At 37.7% G+C, this 20,803-nt stretch overlaps 1 protein-coding gene across 1 annotated transcript in view; it reads right to left on the bottom strand.

The window, feature by feature from the left end:
• The window catches only part of LOC118731566 (phospholipid-transporting ATPase ABCA3), a 246,857-nt gene that overhangs the window by 55,045 nt on the left and 171,009 nt on the right, over window positions 1-20,803 (bottom strand). The window contains exons 23-24 of the mRNA XM_045589342.1: window positions 17,715-17,879; window positions 17,422-17,435 (exon numbers count right to left, since the gene is read on the bottom strand). Coding sequence (XP_045445298.1) covers window positions 17,422-17,435; window positions 17,715-17,879 — 179 coding nt within the window. The remainder of the gene's footprint in view (window positions 1-17,421; window positions 17,436-17,714; window positions 17,880-20,803) is intronic.

The following is a 20,803-nucleotide window of genomic DNA, read 5'->3' as shown; positions in this document are numbered from 1 at the left end:
TTGATAATTAGGAGAAGGTATTAAAGTGTAAATACTAGTGAAAAAGATAACACACTATGCTTTATTATTTTTACTTATTTTTACTATGCTTTAAAATGGTAAAATAAATAAATAAATAAATAAATAAATAAAATAACCATTATCTGACATTTGTGAACTTTTTCTTTTTTAATTTAAGAATAGATTATTGATTTTTAGAGCTAGAGGAAGGAAGAGGGAGAGAGAAGGAGAAACATCAATATGAAAGCAGACATCAATCATTGGCCTCCTGCACACAGGCCCCTATTAGAAATTGAGACTATATGGCCCAGGAATTGAACTGGCAACCTTTCTGGGCATAGATAATGCCCAACCAACTAAGCCACACCATCCAGGGCCTGAACTTTCTTAAGAAGAAAGTTGAGTAAAAAGAACAGAATGATTGTTATAATAGAACTAGAGGCCCGGTGCACTAAATTTGTGCAAGGGCGGGGGTGCCCCTTAGCCCAGCCTGCACCTTCTCCAATCTGGGACCCCTTGAGGGGTTTCTGACTGCCAGATGGCCTAAACGGGCAGTCTGACACCCCTTTTACAATCCAGGACTACTAGCTCCAAACCGCTTGCCTGCTAGCCTGATCACTTCCTAACCACTCCTCTGCCAGCCTGATTACCCCTAACTTCCCTCCTCTGCCAGCCTGGTCACTCCTAACTGCCCTTCCCTGCAGGCCTGGTCACCTCTAACTGCTTTCACCTGCAGGCTTGATCACCCACAACTGCCCTCCCTTCCAGACCCGGTCCCTCCCAACTGCCCTAACCTGCTGGCCTGATCACCCACAACTGCCCTTCCTTGCAGGCCTGGTCTATCCCAACTGCCCTTCCTTGCTGGCCATCTTGTGTCCACATGGGGGCAGCTATTGTGTGTTGGGGTGATGGTCAATCTACATATTACTTTTTTATTAGATAGGATAGAGGCCTGATACATGGGTGGGGGCCAGCTGGTTTGCCCTGAAGGGTGTCCCAGATGAGGGTGTGGGTTCCCTTGGGGCATGGGGCAGCCTGAGCGAGGAGCCTGTGATGGTTTTACAGCCAGCCACGCCCACTGGCGACCCAAGCAGACGCCCTGGTATCTGGGATTTATTTTTCTTCTACAATTGAAACTTTGTATCCTGGAGTGGAGCCAAGCCTTCTGCTTGCTCCTTGGCAGCAGCCATTTCTGTTAGGATTTATGTATCTTCTATAATTGAAACTTTGTAACCTTAAGCAGAGACCTGGGCCAGCCAGAATGTGCAGAAAGCTTGGTTTCCTCCATCGCTGGGGAAACCCAAGCCTCTCTCCTGCTCTCTCTGTGGCTGCAGCCATCTTGGTTGGGTTAAATTGCACACTCACTCCTGATTGGCTTGTGGGCGTGGTTTGTGGGCATGGCTTGTGGGTGCAGTGGAGTGATGGTTAATATGCATATTACTCTTTTATTATATAGGATTGCAAATGCCCCTTATTAAAAAAAATAAATTAGAATGGCTTTAAATTTACCAAACAAAATAATAATAATAAAATAATAATACAGAGAAATAAATCCATATATTCTGCATCCAGTTTCTCTTATTATTAACAGCATACATTGGTGTGGTACATGTTACAATTAATGAACAAATATTAATACATCATTGTTAACTAACATTCAAAATTTATTTGGATTTTCTAGTTTTGAAAACAATGTAATGTTCTTGTCCTCGACAGGAGCTCAGTTGGTTAGAGTGTCATCCTGATAAGCCAATGCTATGGATTCCATCACCAGTCAGGGCACACTCAATGAAGCATAAATAAATAGATTCTCTCTCTCTCTCTCTCTCTCTCTCTCTCTCTCTCTCTCTCTCCCAAAATTAAATCAATAATGTAATTTTCTTTTGTTGTTGTTCCATAATCCAATTCAGAATACTACATTTAGTAGTCATGATTCCTTAGGTACTTCTTGGCTGTGACAGTTTTCTTATTTTTGATGACACTGACAGTTTTGAGTGGTACTGGCCAATTGTTGTTGTTGTTTTTTTTGTTTTTTTGTTTGTTTGTTTGTTTGTTTGTTTTTTTAATAATTAGACAAGTCTAATGGGTCCATGGGATTCGGGAAGGAAGATCATAGAAATAGTATACTTTATGTGGTCTTCTGGAATCTATTGTTACTCCATGTTATTTTTTTCTGATCTCTCTATTTTTAATCTTTAATATTTGTCAATTACAATTGGCATTCAACATTACTTTGTTCTAGAGGCCTGATGCCATGAAGATTCATGCAATACTGGGCCTTCCTTCACCTGGCTGCCTGCATCGTCTTCACTCTGGCTGGAGCCACCTTTTTGCTCTGGCCCAGAGCCACCTTTCAGCCTTCCCATGCTGCCCAGAGATGTGGAGTGGCTGGGGTGGCCATGGCAATGATGCAAGTGTCCCACCCCACCCCTGGCTGTTTGGCACCTGCATGTGCAAATAAACCTACCATCTTTGTTGTATTAATTTGCATACTCGCTCCTGATTGGCTGGTGGGCATCATGAAGGTTTGGTCAATTTGTATCTTACTCTTTTATTAGTGTAGATTAGTTTCAGGTTTATAGTATGGTGGCTAGTATCCACCTGACACCATGAATAGTTATTGCATATTATTAACTATATTTCTTATGCTGTATTTTACATCCTCATAACTATTCTGTAACAACCAATTTGCACTTCTTAATCCCTTCACCATTTCCACCCAGGTTCCCAATTTACTCCCTGCTGGCAACCATCATTCTTTTATCTGTGTCTATAAATCTGTTTAAATTTTTTTGTTTGTTTGTTTTGTTCTTTAGAGCCACATAAGTAAAATCATATGGTATTTGACTTTTTCACTTAGCATAAAACCCTCATGTCCATCCATGTCACAAGTGGTAAGATTTCATTCCTTTTTATGGCTGAGTGATATTTCATTGTATACATGTACTACCATATTTTTACCCACTTGTCTATTGGTGGGCACTTAGTTGCATATATTCCTTTGAATTAATGCTTTGGGTTTCTTTGTATATGTACCCAGAAGTGGAATTGCTTGGTCATGAAGCAGGTCCACTTTAAATTTATTAAGATCCTTTATACTATTTTTCCACAGTGGCCAGACCAGTCTTCATTCACACCAACCGTGCATGAGGTTCCTTTTCCTCCACATACTTGCAGGCAATTGTTGTTGGTTTGTTTTGTTTTTGGTGTTGAGTATTAGGAGTTTTTTTTAACCTTGGAAAATATCTCCTCCCCTTCAGTCAGCTGACTTCATTTTGTTGATGATTTTCTTTGTTGTGTAAAGTTCTTTTAGCTTCATGTAGTCCCACTAGTTTCTTCTTTATCTCTTGCATGAAGAGACATATCAGAAAAAATACTGTTAAGAAAAATGCCTGAGATATTACTGCCTGTGTTTTCTCCTGGGACTTTTATGGTTTTGAGTCTTACATTTTAAGTCTTTCATTCATTTTGCATTTATTGTTGTGTGTGGTGTAAGAAGGTGATCTGGTTTAGTTTTTTTATATATATACATATCTGTTCAATTTTCCCAATACCATTTATTGAATAAACAGTCTTTACTACATTGCTTCCTTTGTGAACTAATTGACCATGGACTTGTTTTTGGGCTCTCTATTTTGTTAAATTAATTTATGTGTCCATTCACATGCCAGGAACATGCTGTCTTGATTACTTTGTCCTTATAGTATAGTTTTATATCAGGTGGCATAATAATTCCAACTCTGTTCTTCTTTTTCAAGATTGCAGAGGCTATTTAAGGACTTTTTGATTTCATAAAAATTTTTTTTCAGTTTTTCTAATTCTGTGAAATACTCCATTGATATTTTGATAGGAATAGCATTGAATCTATAGATTTATTTGGGTAGATTTAATTGTGTTATTTCTTTCTATCCAAGAGCATGGTGCATGCTGCCATTTATTTGAATCTTCTTCCATTTCTTTCTTCAGTGTCTTATAATTTCCTGAGCACAGATGTTGTTTTTTTTTTATCTCTTTGGTTTAGTTTATTTCTATGTATTTTTTTATGTAATTGTGAATGAGAATATATTTTAGTTTTCCTTTCTAACAGTTCATTTTTGTGTGTAAAAATGCAACCAATTTCTGAATATTTATTTTGTATTCTGCTATATACTAAATCAATTTATCAGTTTTAATAGTTTTTTGGTGGACTCTTTAGGGTTCTCTACGTACAATACTGTATAATACTATATGTAAATAATCATAGTTTCACATCTTCCTTTCCTATTTTATCTGATTGCTGTGGCTAGGACTTCCATTACTATGAAGAATAAGAGTGGTGAAAGTGGATGACCCTGTCTTGTTCCTGATCTTGAGGAAAATACTTTTACTTTGGTCCCATTGAGTATGATGTTAGCTATGAGTTTGTCATATATGGCCTTTATTATATTGAGGTATGTTTTCTCTATTTCACTTTACTGAGAGTGGGTGATAAAATATGTCCAATTTTTCCTGTGTCTATTGATACGATCCTGTGATTTTTGTCTTTCAACTTGTTTATGTGATGTATCACATTTACTGATTTGCAGATATTGTACTATCCTTGTATCTCTGGAATAAATTACGTTTGGTCATGGTGTATGATCTTTTGAATATACTGCTGAATCAGATTTGCTAATATTTCATTGAGGATTTTAGCATCTATGTTCATCAGGGATATTGGACTGTAATTCTTTTTTTTGTGTTTATCTGGTTTTGGAATTAGAGTAATGATGGCCTTGTTAAAAGAGTTTGGAATTTTTTGAATAGTTTGAGGCATATAGGTGTTAGATTTTTTAATATTTGGCAGAACTACCCTGTGAACCATCTGAGCCAGGGCTTTAGTTTGCTGAGAATTATTTTTTTATTACTGCTTCAACATCATCAGTAGTTATTGGCCTATCAGGTTTTCTGGTTATTTCTGATTTATTGTAGTTTTAGAAGATTGTATTTTTCTAGGAATTTGTCCGTTTCATTCAGGTTGTCCAGTTTGTTGGCATATAGTTGCTCATAATATTTTGTATACCTGTAGGGTCAGTTGTTACTTCACCTCTTTTGTTTTTTATTATATCGTATTTATACTAGAGGCCAATTGCAGAGGGCTACTGGCACACGGATTTGTGTGCAGGGCTACTACAGTAGTAAGTATATAACTACTTTGGTTATCTGTTCTAGTCCCCCATCCCAACATCAAGGTATGTCAGTCTGTTTCATACCTCCATTATTCAGGTCTTATTTTGTTGGTCAAATCATTTTGTTCATCAGATTCCACAAATAAGTGAGATCATATTGGCTTATTTCAATTAGCAAATGTTCTCTAGGTCCATCCATGCTGTCCCAAAGAGTAATATACCCCTCTTTTTTTTTTTTTTTTACAATAGTTTAGTATTCCATTATGTAAATGTCCCACAGCTTTTATATCCATCCATCTACTGATGGACACTTGGCTGTTTCCAAATCTTAGCTATTATAAATAACTAAGGATTTTAGCATTTGTGTTCATCAGGGATATTGGCCTGTAATTGTCTAGTTTGTTGGCATATAGTTGCTATGAACATAGGGATGCATATATCCTTTTGGATTGGTGTTCAGTATTTTAGAGAATATTCCCAGAAGTGGAATTACTGGGTCAAACAGAAGTTTCATTTTTAATTTTTTGAGGAAACTCCATATTGTTTTCCATAGTGGCTGCTCCAGTCTGCATTCCCACCAGCAGTACACTAGTGATCTCTTTTCTCCACATCCTCTCCAGAACTTGTTTGTTGATTTTTTTTTTAATGATAGCCATTTTGACAGGTGTAAGGTAATATCTCATTGTCATTTTAATTTGAGTTTCTCTGGTGATTAGTGACTTTGAGCATCTTTTCATGTGTCTCTTAGCCATTTATATGTTCTCTTTGGAGAAATGTCTGTTCAGGTCTTCTGCCCATTTCTAAATTACATTGTAGAATTGAATGAGTAATTTATATGTTTTGGATATTAACCCTTTATCAGATGTATCATTGGTAAATAGGCTCTTCAATACAGTGGATTCCCTTTTCATTTTCATGGCATTTCTTTTGCTATGCAGAAGATTTTCATTTTAATATAGTCCCACTTGTTCATTTTCTCCTTAGTTTCCTTTGTCCTAGAAGGTGTGTCAGCAAAAATTCTGCTACATGAGAAAGTCTGAAATTTCACTGCCTACTTTTTTCTTTTAAGATTTTTATGGTTTTAATTCATTTGACCATTTTGAGCTTATTCTTGTGTGTGGTGTAAGTTGGTGGTCTAGTTTCATCTTTTTTCATGTATTTGTCCAGTTTTCCCAATACCATTTGTTAAAAAGATGATCTTCCCTCCATTGTTTTTGCCTTCTTTGTCAAATATTAATTGATCATAATCATGTGGATCAGTTTCTGGGGTTTGTGTTCTGATCCAATGCCTGTGTTTGTGCCAGTGGCAGGCTGTTTTGGTTATGATGGTTTTGTAGTAGAGTCTGATATCCAATATTGTGATCCCTTTGATGTTGTTCTTTCTCAGAATTGCTACAGGTATTCAGGTTTTGTATGGTTCCATATAAATTTTTGGAGTATTTGTTTTAGTTCTGTGAAGTATGCTGTTGGTATTTTAATAGGAATTGCATTGAATCTATAGACTGCTATGGGTAGTATAGATATTTTAATGATGTTAATTCTTCTAATCCATGAACATGTTATACATTTGCATTTGTTCTTCCTCTATTTCTTTATCCAATGTCCTATTATTTTCCAGGTACAGGTCTTTTATTGCCTTGGTTAAGTTCATTCTTAGATATTTTTGTTGTCATTGCAATGGTAAATGGTATTTTTCCCCCAGTTTCTCTTAATGAGAGTTCATGACTGGTGTATAAAAATGGCATTGATTTCTAGTTGTTGATATTGTATCTTGCTACCTTGTAAAATTCATTTATTAAGTCTAGTAGTTCCCTTGTGAAATTTTAGGATTTTCCTTATACAATATCATTTCATCTACAAATAATGATAGTTTTACTTCCCCCTTTACAATTTGAATGCATTTAATTTCTTCTTATCTTATTTCTGTGGCTAGGGATTCAAATACTATGTTGAATAAGAGTGGTGAAAGTTGGCATCCATGTCATGTTCCCATTCTTAACTGAAATTCTTTCAGTTGTTGAGCATTGAGTATTCTGTTGGCCTTCAGTTGAGGATTCTGTTGGCTGTTGGCTGTTGGCTGTCATATATGGCGTTTATTATGTTAAAGTATAATCCCTCTATTCCCATATTACTGAGATTTTTTTTTAACAAAAAAGAGTGCTCGATTTTGTCCAATGCTTTTTCTGAATCTATTTATAGAATCCTGTGATTTTTATCTTTCAGTTTGTTTATGTGATGTGTCACATTTATTGATTTGCAGATATTATACCAGCTTTGTATTCCCAGAATAAATCCAACTTGATCTTGGTGTACAATCTTTTTAATATACTGCTAGATCTGATTTGGCTAACATTTTGTTGAGGATTTTAGCATTTGTGTTCATCAGGGATATTGGCCTGTAATTTCCTTTCTTTGTAGTGTTTTTACCTGGTTTTGGAATTAGGATAATGCTGGCTTTGTAGAAAGAGCTTGGAAGTCTTCCTTTCTATTGAATTTTTAAAAATAGTTTTTGGAGGATAGGTGTTAGTTCTTCTTTGAATGTTTGGAAAAATTCTCCTGTAAATCCATTTGGACCAAATTTTATGATTGCTGGTGATTTTTAAATTACTAAGTCAATTTCATCAAGTTGTTATTGGCTTACTCAAGTTTCTTTTTTTTATTCTTATTGATTCAGTTTGTGAAAATTGTATGCTTCTAGGAATTTTTCCATTTTACCCAGGGTGTCTAGTTTGTTGGCATATAGTTGTTCTTAGTATTTGCTTACAATCTTTTGTATTTCTGTGGAGTCTGATGTTATATTGCCTCTTTCATTTCTGATTTTATTTATTTGTGCCCTCTCTCTTTGTTTCTTGGTGAGTCTAGCTAGGGATTCATTGATCTTGTTTATCTTTTCAAAGAACATCCTCTTTGATTCATTGATCTTTTGTAAACTTTTATTTAGAATCTAAGTCTTTGTTTCTGCTCTGATCTTTATTATTTTCTTCCTTCGACTTACTCTGGGTTTTTTGTTTGTTTGTTTTTGTTTTTTGCTTTTCTCTTTCTAATTCATTTAGTTGTAGGCTAGATAATTTACTCAAGCTTCTTCTTGGTTCTTGTAGTATGCTTGTAGTGCTATAAACTTCCCTCTCAGGATTGCTTTTGCTATGTTCCATAGGTTTTGAGTGGTTCGGTGTTCAGTGTCATTTATTCCTAGGAAATTTTTATTTTCTTGCTTGATATCATTGAAATTTTTATTTTCTTGCTTGATCTCATTGATAATTAAATCTCATTATTTAATACCATGGTATTCAGCCTCCATATATTTGAGCTTTTTTTTTTTTTTTTTTTTTTTTTTTTTTGGTATAGTTAATTTCTAACTTCATGCCATTGTGATCCAAGAAGATTCTTGGTATTATATCAATCTTCTTGAATTTGTATAGACTTGTTTTGGGCCCTAACACATGGCCTATATTGGAGAATGTTCCATGTGCACTTGAGCAGAATGTATATTCTGTTGTTTTGGGGTGAAGTATTCTGTAAATATTAGTTACATCTATCTGATCTACTGTGTCTTTTAAGGCATCTATTTTCTTGTCAATTTTGTTTGTCTGGAAGATCTATCCAGTGATGTCATTGGGGTGTTAAAATCTGCTACTTTGGCCAGGACCGGTTTGGCTCAGTGGATAGAGCATCGGCCTGCAGACTGAAAGGTCCCGGGTTCGATTCCGGGCAAGGGCATGTACCTTGGTTGTGGGCACATCCCCAGTGGGGGGTGTGCAGGAAGCAGCTGATTGATGATTCTCTCTCATCGATGTTTCTAACTCTCTATCCCTCTCTCTTCCACTCTGTGAAGAATCAATAAAATATATTTTTAAAAATCTGCTACTTTGACTATAATTGTTATCAATCTCTCTCTTAAAGCCAATTGAGAGGGTTTTTTTTGTGTTTTTGTTTTTTATGTACTTGGGTATTTCTATATTGGGTACATACATATTTACAAGGGTTATGTTTTCTTGTTGAATCATTCCCTTTAATATTATGTATTACTAGAGCCCTGTTACATGCTAGTTGTGTACTTGGGGTTGGGGGAAGGGGATCCTCAGCCAGGCCTGTGCCATTTTGCAGTATGGGAGCCCTTGGGGGATGTACAACTGATGGCTTAGGCCTGCTCCTCACTGGGAGTGGGCCTATGCTGTCAGTTGTACATCCTTAGCACAGCCAAGGAGGTGGGGGGGGGGGGGGGGGGCTCCAGCACCATCACTGCACTCACCAGCTGTTGCCCGGCTTCTGGCTGAGCAGCATTCCCCCTGTGAGAGCACACTGACCACCAAGGGGAAGTTCCTGTGTTAAGCATATGCCCCTTGGTGGTCACTGGGTGTCATAGCAACCAGTGGATCTGCCATTTGGTCGATTTGCATATTAGCCTTTTATTATATAGGATGTGTCTTTTTTTTTTTTTCTCTTGCTATGGCCTTTGTTTTGAAGTCTATTTTGTCAGATATGAGTATTACTACTCCACCTTTTTCCCCCACTCCATTTGCATGGAATATTATTTTTCTTTCCCTTTACTCTCAGTCTGTGTGTATTTTTTATCCTGAGGTGGGTCTCTTGTAGATAGCAAATATATGGGTCATGCTTTCTTTTCCATTTTGTCACTCTATGTCTTTTGACTGGAACATTTAATCCATTTACATTTAGGATTATTATTAGGTATTTATTATCACCATTTTTATTTTCTTTATTCCTATGATCCTTTCTCATTTTCTTCTTCTTAAAGCAGTACCTTTAACATTTCCTGCATTGCTGGTTTGGTGGTAATACACACCTTTCACATTTTTTTGTCTGGAAAGCTTTTTATTTCACCTTCAAACTATATTAATAGAAAAGAAAAATGCTAATTGACCATACCTTCACTACCCCCACAACTAATCAGGGGTGATATGTAAATTAACCCAGCAAAGATGGAAGGTAAATTTGCATATGCAGGCAGCAGAGACAGAAGCCCTATGAGTCTGATGGAGTTGGGGACCTGGGCAGGCAGCTGGGGGCTAGCGCCTTAAGCCACCAGTGGATCCAAGCTGCGATGGGGACCCAGGAAGGCAGCGTCAGGCAGCTGGAACCCGGGCAGGCGGCATTGCCACCTGCCCAGGTCCAAGCTGCCACACCACCTGCCCAGGTCCAAGCCATCCTGCAATCGTGGGGCAAAGAGCTGTGGTGCAAGCCACCCCGTAATTATGGGGCAAACAGGCCAAGTCTAGCCACCCTGTGGTCACGGGGTGAAGAGCCAGGGTACAACCTGCCCGCAATCACAGGGTGAACAGGCCAGGCTGAACCAGCCCACAATCATGGGGAGAACAAAACAGGCCAAGCTGACCTGTGATCATGGGGTGAACAGAGCCTGGCCAAGCTGCCCTGCAATCCCAGGCAAAGAAGCCCTCTGCTGACCAACCTGCACTAGGGACCTGTTCCCCTCTGGCCTGCAGCCATGTGAAGTCTCCCTCTTTCCAGAGTTAGGAGCACCAGCCCAGGTCTACCCAGCGGCCTGGTCCTGACTGCAGGGTGAGTTCCTGCAGGCTGGGGTTTGATCCTCATGCATTAGCAGTAGAAGACCAGTGCCTCTGTTATTGCTGTGTGTCCAGGTTTTAATTCGACAAATGCCTGGTGTCCAGAGCGCCAGCTTAGCAAAATCTTTTAGGAGGGAAATTCTCTCTGGGTTTCCTCAAATTCCCTCAGCCTCTACTCACCTTTCTGTAAAGGCCCAGAACAAGTGAGGCCCCTTAAATAAAAATCAGCTGCTTCATGAGTATGGCATCCCTTTCTCTTTTAAAGGAAGCTGAGTTCCATGTGTACTATGCTATTATATCTGAGGCACAGGACAGGGAGGCCCTAAGTGTACTATGCTTTGATATTTGAGTCATTCTTTATTGTTCGACATAATTTATTTCTGTATGCCTCAGTTTTGTAATAGTTAAATTACTAGAATAATGCACCCTGCTATAAAATATTACTAGTAGATCAAATGATCAGGTGACATTTATTGTTATTTTCTATAAATGAACACAATCTCTGATATGGTAAAGTGATAAGTATTACAGAAGTATTCAGATAGAGAGACCTATAAGCTTGGTTATAAGTGAGGCTTACTATCACAACCCAAATTTATTGCTTGAAAAAAAGCAGGGAGCTAACTAGAAACTGAACCAAATATAAGCCCTTGAAGGGAAAGTGTAAATTGGATAAGCTTTACTATTACAAGAGCAAGAAGAAAAAATTCAGATGCAAGAATAAAAACCACATTGCATCCACTCTAAGTAGCTGTTAAAGAAAAAGAAAGGTATACTATGAAAATACTTAATACAGAATACAGATTGTAAAGACATTTGTTCAAAGAGGATTTCTTAGAGTAGGTGATATTTCAGTTAATTTTTTTTTTTTAATGTGAAGAGGTTAGCTAGGGGTCCCAAATTTCAGAGGGTGCGGTCAGAGCTGGGTGAGGCTCCCCCCACCCCCGTGCATGAATTTCGTGCACCAGGCCTCTAATTTTAAATGATAGTCTTGCTAGATACAGTAGTCTTAGATTTAGAGCCTTGTTTTTCATTACTTTGAATATTTCATTCCACTCCATTCTGGCCTGAAGTGTTTCTATTGAAAAGGCAGCTGACATTCTAATTGGAACTCCTTTGTAGATAATTTTCAGTCTCTCTCTTGCTACCCCTAAAATCGTTTCTTTAACATTTGTCATTTTAATTGTGATGTGTCTAAGTAAGAGTATCTTTGGGTTTATTTTTATTGGGACTCCCTTTGGCCCCTAAACTTGTGTGATATTTTCCTTCACAAGGTTAAGGAAATTTTATGTCATTATTTCTTTAAATAGGTTATCTGTTCCTTGTTCACCTTCTTCCCCTCCTGGTATTCTTATAATGTGGAGGTTGTTATGTTTAATGCTATCCCAGAGCTCCTTTAAGCTACCTTCCTGCTATTTCATTTTTTCTTCTATTTGCTGCTTTAATTTGGGTATTAATTTCTACCTTGTCTTCCAAATCACTAATTTCATCCTCTGTTTCTTCCAACCTACTTGTAATGCCTTCCAGTGTGTTCCTGGTGTCATATATACCATTCTTCATTTCTATCTGGTTCTTGTTCATGGTTTCTATTTCATTTTTCATGCTGCTCTAATTCCCAATGAGTTCCTTGTAATTTTCACTAAGCTCCTTAATCACCTTTATAACCTTACTTTGAACTCTATGTGTGATAGGTTGCTTGCCTTCTTTTATTTAGTTCTTTGTCTGGAGACTCCTTCATTTGGGGGTTATTTCTTCATTTTTCCCTTGTAACTGTCTCTTTGTATTTGCTTCTATATATTAGATAAAAACTGCTATGCCTTCAAGTGTTTTGGGGATGGCCTTCTGTTGAAAGTGTCTTGAGTATCTTTGTTCACCTGCACTTGATATTTAGGAATGCCTCTTGTGTATAGTATTTGGGCACTCCTGTTGTAATTGGGTCCTGATTGTTGATGTCCTATTTGTAGGAGAAATATCTCCTCTGACTTTCTTCCAGTGAGATTCAACCCCAATGTCATCATACCAGCTGTCATACAAGTGCTGACAGAACAGAATAAGAACCAACTGGATCAAACTAATCACACCATGAAAATCAAGGCACTCAATGCAACAACAGGAAAACTAAGAAGAAAAAACAAGAGAAAGGAAAGCAAAGAAAATATAAAAAGAATACTATAAAACACTCAACCTAAGACTCGGAGAGTTTGTAAAGAAAATGAGAGAAAGGAGGAGACCAAAAATGGCTATTTGGAAGCAAGGAGGAATATTTTTTAAAAAGCTAATATAGGAGGAAGAAAAAAAAAGAAACCAAAAATAAATCTACACCAATAAAAGAGTAAGATGCAAATTGACCATACTTTGGTGATGCCCACAGCTAATCAGGACTGATAATGCAAATTAACCCAACAAAGATGGTGGGTTAATTTGCATACATAGGTGCCAAGCAGCCAGGGCCAGGCATTCCACCCACCCCAGCCGCTTCAGGCTTCTGGGCAGCATAGGAGGGTGGAAAGGCAACTCCGGGCTGGAACAAAAAGTGGCTCCAGCCGAGCAAAGATGGTGCTGGCAGCCAGAGGAAGGAAGGCTTGTTCTTGCACGAATCTTCATGCATCAGGCTTCTAGTGAATTAATAATAATGAATTTAAAACATAATAATAATTGAGATGTTAAGATATAGATAGAAAAGTAAAATGGGAAAAGGAGAAAAACAAAATAAAATAAGAAAAATTAATAATAATAGAAAAAAGTAGAATAGAATCAATGGGAAGAGAGAAATTTGAGAGATGCAAGAAAAAAGAGGAGAGGAAAAAAGGAGAAAAAACCAAACAAGCAAAAAAAAAAAAAAAACACACACACACACACACAAAAAAAATACATACACACACACACACACACACACACACACACACAATCCTTGGGCACATAATTTGTTTGTTCACTGCATTTTGCTCTGATGTTCTTTTTTTTTTTTTAAATATATTTTATTGATTTTGTACAGAGAGGAAGGGAGAGAGATAGAGAGTTAGAAACATTGATGAGAGAGAGTCATCAATCAGCTGCCTCTTGCACACCCCCTACTGGGGATATGCCCGCAACCAAGGTACATGCCCTTGACCGGAATCGAACCCGGGACCCTTCAGTCCCCAAGTCGATGCTCTATCCATTGAGCCAAACCGGTCTCGGCTGCTCTGATGTTCTTGAGTCTGGTCCTTGGTGTGTCTATCCTGGGCCTCCTGGGAGCTTCTCTGGTGCAGGTGAGTGTGATTCACTGTTCCTCTCTGGCTCTGGGCAACCTGATTGAGGTCTGAGAGATTCAAGCACCTAATAGACCAGCAGACAGGGAATCCTCAATCCTGAGGTTAGGTCTTCATTGTCCCTGTTCTGAGCAGTACTCCCTTCCCTCATGGAGCTGGTCCTGGAGGTGTTTGTGGCAGATGCACACAGGTTCCGGCTGATGTTCACTTAGCTGCATGGACTGGAATGGTGTCCAGGCTGATGTTAACTTAGGTGCACAGCCCCAGTGGTGCCTGTGGTGGGCACACACAGGGCCCAGGTGGTGTTCACTTAGGTGCACTGTCTGGCAGTGTCTTTGGCTGGCATGCATTAAGTCTGGGTTCTGTCCTTGGGACACGTGTGTGTGGGTTTTGAGGCAGGGTACATGTGGCTTTGGGCCTCAACTACAGCTTGGCTGAGTGCCAAGCCTCTGCAGCAGGCTGCAGCCTTTTCCCAAGGAGGACTTTGTAAATTCTTCAAGATGGCATGGTTTCTGAGCCAGAGCCACACCCAGGGAGTGCCTGTGACAATAGCAGTGGCTCTTTGGTCAGGAGAGTCCAAACCCCCCAACTCCAAGACTCCTGCACCATAAGACTTTCTCTCTCTCTCTCTCTCTCTCTCTCTCTCTCTCTCTCTCTCTCACACACACACACACACACACACACACACATACACACACACGTCCAAATATTCACGCACTCACACTCTCTTCCTCACTCCTGTTCCACATACACACACACACAGACACACAGACACACAGACACACAGACACACACACACACACACACACACACACACGTCCAAACATTCATGCCCTCACACTCTCTTCCTCACTCCAGTTCTGTCAACTGCCGTGTTAGAATCTTTTGCTTGATTCTTATTCATTTTCTACTTCTTTTTCATACTGGTGTAGTTCTCATTAGGTTCCTTATAGTTCTCATTAAGTTGCTTGTAGTTCTCTAAGTTGTTTGAGCACCCTTATAACCATTACTTTTAGTTCTTATCTGACAAATTGCTTGCCTCAATTTCATTTAATTCCTTTTCTCATGATTCCTCCTTTTCTGATATTTTGGAATTATGTCTTTGTCTTCCCATTTTAGCTGCCCAGTTGTCTGGGGCACCAGGTGATGTGGGCCAGTTTCAGGGGCAGGTTTGTGCATCTGGGGATGATGGGCCGCATTGGCTGGCAGTGGTGGGTCCTGTTTTCTGGAGGTGCCAGGTTAGGTGTGCTGGGTCATGGTGGCAAGTCCATATGTCCAGGGGCATCAGGTCATGGATGCAGGGAACACTGGGTCATAACTGCAGGGTCGGTCTCAAGGCAGCTTGGTTGGTCATCTGGGGGCACCGGGTCAGGCACAATGGGTTCTGATGGCAGGACCCTGCGTCCGGGGTCATTGAGTCAGAGTGACAGGGCCAGGTGCGCTATGTCAAGGCAGCGGGACCAATCATCCACTGGCACTGAGTTTGCTTGCCAGGTCAGGAAATCAGATCCATGCCTCTGGGCATGCACTCGCCTCGGCAGCGTGACCGGTAAGCCCAGAGCCATGGTTCAGGCACAACAGGTTGCAACATCAGGCCCATGTGTCTGAGAGTATCTTATCCCAGCAGTTTGTCTGTGGCCTCGGGTCACTGGGTCCTGGCTTCTCCCTGCTGACTCCTCTGTAATTCCATTTGGAACTTTTGTAACTTCTGCTGCTATCTTGTATACCTACTCGATGCTGTCATTAAAAAAATCTCTAATATGAAGTGAAATTGAATTGTATATTAAAGACCATTTCCTCCACCTAGCATCTAAACCTTTAGCCATATTTCCTCCCCATACCTACCCCCACCAAATGTAGATTTTTAATTAATTTGACTCCATGGTTTTTAACAGATTAATTTCTTATATATTTTTTTATATTTTTATAGTCATGTCAACTTTGCATGGCTCTTGGTTGTCTCTTTCTGTTGCAGAATCAAAACAACAATGTTATGGAGTGGTGATGATGGCTTGGGATTGATTACTTGGTTGCCTACTATATGAAAGCTATTTCTGTTGGTAAGTCAAAATAAAATTTCTTTAATAAATTTTTTCTGCTAGTGGTGGGGTGTATGAAGTTTTCTTGTTCCCCTTTAACCCTTTGTTTCTGCAGTACTTTTAACTTATGCTCTTGTCTCCTTTTTATATATCAGTCCTCTAAGGGATTGTTCAGCCTTTCAAGTTGCTCTTCTCAAAAGTGTTGCCTTCACAAGATAAGAATTTTCCAAAAATATTGAGACATCAAATCACAGAGGCAAGAAGTTCAAAGAATCTAATTAAGAAAAATACAAACCTCCCAGCCTCAGTGAGAGATATCCTAGTAGTGAAAAGAAAACAGACTGACCATAAATAATTTAAGAACCCATCTTATGATGTTAGAAAATTAATCCCCCAAAATGGAGAATGTGAAAGAAAATAATATCAATTAAAAATTTAGAAAACAAAGATAAAATAGAAAGAATAAATAAATGTAAAAGCTCGTTTCTTTAAAAGACTAATATAACTGATAAAAATTTTACTTCTGGTAAGATTTATCAAGAAAAAAATAAGTGGAAAGATTAAGAATATCACAATGTAGATGGCAATATCACTATCCAAATTTATAATTGTTAAAATACCATAATATATTATGAATAAGTTTACTCCAATAAATTTTAAAATGTAGGTAAATTAAATGATCCTAAAAAATTCTATAATGCCTCTTTCCAAATTACTATTATTATTATCATTATTATCATTATTATTGCTTATGTTTAATCTTCATCTGAGGATACTTTTCCATTGATTTTTTTAATAGTGGAAAAGAGACAGGGAAAGACAGAGAAAAATATTGATGTGAGAGAAACACACATTGATTGGTTGCCTTCTGGTCATGCTCCAGCCAGGGAGGAGCCTGCAACTGAGGTACATGCTCTTGATTGGAATCAAACTGTGGGTCATCTTCAGTTTGCAGGCTGATGCTCTATCCACTGAGCCAAACTGGCTAGGGCTCCCAAATTATTCATAGGATACCCAAATAATTCATTCCTTGAAATAAGTTATGTGCCAACTAATGTGTGATTCTGAGTGGTGATGGTGTTTGGGGGAATACAAGTAAATATAATACAATTATAATACAAAGCCTTTTCCTGGAGGTCTTTCCCGTAGGTCAGGAGGGGAGAAACTTTTTTCTGCCATGGGCCACTTGGATATTTATAACAACATTTGTGGGCCACACAAAATTATCAGCTTAAAAATTAGCCTGTTGTATTTGGTCAAACATTGAAATAACTCTCCCCTAATGCCTTGGCAGGGCCAGACCACGTGATTTTGCAGGCCTATGGCACCCTGGGCCGGATGTTCCCCATCCCTGTCAGAGAGGAAGTACTCGCACAGGAAAGAACAGAGCTTTGAAACCCAGCTCTAGCCCAGGAAAGCTGTGTGAGAGTGGCACAAGCACTTTCCTCGAGTGACCTTTAAAAAGGTAGCTTGAGTTTGTGAAGATTTAGGATAATGTATGTAAAGTTATTAGGTGGTTGATTGTCAGCAGCTCTCAGTTCTGATGACAACTTCACACTTACCTTGGATTTTCTTTTGAGGCTCATTGTATTTAAATGTTCTTTTCCCCAGCCTCCTAAAATGACCTACATACAGGTAGCCCGACCCGTTTGAAATATGGGCAGACCCCGCATGTCTCATGGGCTGACCCTGAAACTAACTTCCAAGATGCTTAGGGACTCCCAAGATACTTACTTTCTTCACAGTTTAATACGGCAGGAGGATGTTCTGCGGAGCACAACTTTTTCATTTCGTAGAAAACAAAATAGTTACTGAAGCACTTCCCCATATTGTAGTTGGGAAGAAGCAGCAACGATCTCAGTATGAAGGTTTTGGTGAAATTTGATATAGCTTTAATTTCTAAAAAGATGATAAGATTGGGTTTCATTATAGGAAATGAACTATCCCTGGGGGGTAAGGGGGGAGGGAGCCACACCCAATTTATAATCAAACCAAACTCAGGGAATCCAAAGTCAGATAATTATGCTTGAAGAACACTCTTTCCCGATGGGTTTGTCGAGAACACCTAAGGACAGTTTGTGTTGAAAACTGAAGAGCTCTCTGATGAAGTGAAGCCAGCATAAATCTTCCTGGCACCATTATGAACAGAAAACAGCTATAGTCTGTTTTCCACATTTCTAACTGTATCAAATAAATAAGGGAGGTAAAAGTATGAGATACAGCCTAGAATTCACCAGTAGAGAACATACAGGAAAATTATTATGTATTTGAGAGTAGGAAAATCTTCAAAAAAAAAAACAACAGTTGATGTGTAACTAGTATCTCTCTAAAGAATGTATTGGATATGAATAATAATTAGACTAAATTCCTGGAGATATGAACATGTTTAACTTATGAATTTACATTGTAAAATTTTGGTAATTCCGTTCTTGGGGAAGAAGATACAGGCTGGCCCAAACACAAAGTTTACATAAGACACTTTGAGCAAGAAGAGGTGCCCATGCAGTGCCAAAGCCATGCTGATCCCGTCCTGTGATACAGAGGCAAACAACTGATCCAGATTGGAGAATTCTGCTTTTTGTCCACCTGAACAAATGCAAAAAGTGGCACTAATTTTATAAACTAGCACTATCTAATATATCTAATCATGGAAAGCTCTATGGCTGCGCTCAGATATAAGTATGGCTATTGAGGGCTAGAAAGGGCTAGTGTGGCTATGGAACTGAATTTTAAAATTGTGTTTAATTTCAATAAGTTTAAGTTTAAAAAGCCCCATGTGGCTAATGGCTATCATATTTCACAGTTCAGATATAGTCTGATATCTTGTGGACTTGCCCTGTAGCAACCATGAGTATCTTCTCTTCCAAAGAGTAGAGAAAGATCTTAGGTGAGGAAGAGAAACAAAGTATCTTATCTGGCAAAATGATGACTCTTTAGGGAAGAGAAAAGAGAAAAAACTGACAAAAATGTGTTACTAAAAATAATTATCATTGAGTTCAGCATGGGCATTGACTGTTCAGAACACACTATAAATCAACTACATTGTGAACTGCTCTACACCTGGTGTGGCCATCGGGACATGACGTGTATGGGTGGGATGCCACTTCCCCAGAGACTCCCAGCAAAGGCATGTTTTATGTGCTCATTTTCCAGCCCCAGCATTTGCTTTATATAATCTAGTAGCAGTTCCTTGGTTTGTAGTGTTTTAAAATTATGGTAGTTCCTTTCTGTCCACTCTGCATTTGTTTTATTTACTTTTCTTCTGCAATGCAGAAGAAAAGTAAATATGTATAATGTATAATGTATAATGTTTAACACAAGTGACAATAAGTCTAATGTATAATGTTTAACACAAGTGACAATAGCAGTCACATTATTCAGCTCTTCATTTGTAAAGGAAATACTTTTAGTGAGTCATAAATATTAAGTTATAGAGTTTTGCCCTTTATAAAGTTAGGCATTTTCTCCCCTAATTCCATTTTCTAAGAAATTTTATCAAGTATCATTTATTTTTCTGCATCTATTCAGATAATTGTTTCTTCTATTAACCCATTAAAATGGGAATTTTATTTATAGATTTTTCTAATGTAAAAAACAACCTTCTAATATTGTTTGTTAATATTTTATTTACAAATTTTGAATCTATGTTTATGAATGAAATTAGTTTATGATTATTTTGTCAGTTTTTGGCATGAGGCTTTTGCTAGTCTTTTAGAAGGGGCTGGAAGTGTTATCTTATTCTTTTCTGTATCACCTGGAAGACAATTCAGGACTCAAAATGAGTCATCTAGGCCTTATGTTTTCTTTTTTTAAATAATTTAAACTATTAACTACTTAGATTCTTGTAGTACAATTTGAATTTTCTAATACTTCTTAAATGAGATTTAGTGAATTTCTTTTTTTTCCTAGAAATATAACAATTTGTTCAAAGTTCTTAGACTTGTCCTAACATTGTTTATTATATCCTCTTATTTGTCAGTAACAAACATATATATATTTCCTCTCTCTCTTTCTCTCTCTCTCTCTCTCTCTCTCTCTCTCTCTCTCTATATATATATATATATATATATATATATATATATATATGTATTTAACTAAATTTTATTAATTCTTCCAACTGCTGATTCATGGGGCTGTTGGTATTCTCTATTATATATTTGTTTTCTATTTGATTGATTTTTGTTATTTGCTCATTATTTCAAGTGTTTACTATGCTTTTTTTTATAACTTATTAAGTTGGACAGTTTGTTAAGTTTTAACTTTCTTCATGGTAATAGTTAAAGCTATAAAATATCTAGCACAGTATTTATGTTATTCTTCAGTTCTAAATATTCTCGAATTTATGTTATGATTCCCTCTTTGGTTTATTAATTATATAAAAACTTGTATTAAAATTCCCAGTTGTGTATTTTTGTTACTAATTTCTAATTGCAAAATGATATTGAATGTGTCATTAATTAGTCTTCATTGAGTATCATCTAATCAGTTTTGTGAAGACTTCATGTGTGTTTAAAAACATGTGTTTGGAATTCTATGTTCTCTATATACTCATTGGCTCAAGTTCATTAACTGCACTATTCAATAGATATCATTTATTGAATTTCTTTTCCTGCTTAATACTTTAGTTACAAGAGAGGTATGCTAACATCGCCTCTATGATATATAGTTTGCCTATTTCAAGTAACTCTAGAAATTTTGATTAAATATACTTCTAGACAATATTACTAGGTAAATAAATTTTGTAATTGTTACAACTTAATATGCAAATGAATCTGCTATCATGTAGTGAGCCTCTTTATTTCTAGTAATACTTTTTAAATCAA

Source organism: Pipistrellus kuhlii, unplaced genomic scaffold (assembly GCF_014108245.1).
Source record: "Pipistrellus kuhlii isolate mPipKuh1 unplaced genomic scaffold, mPipKuh1.p scaffold_m20_p_31, whole genome shotgun sequence".
Lineage (NCBI taxonomy): Eukaryota > Metazoa > Chordata > Mammalia > Chiroptera > Vespertilionidae > Pipistrellus > Pipistrellus kuhlii.
Note: the sequence above shows the minus strand (reverse complement) of the source record. Positions and strands in the feature narration are given on the sequence as shown.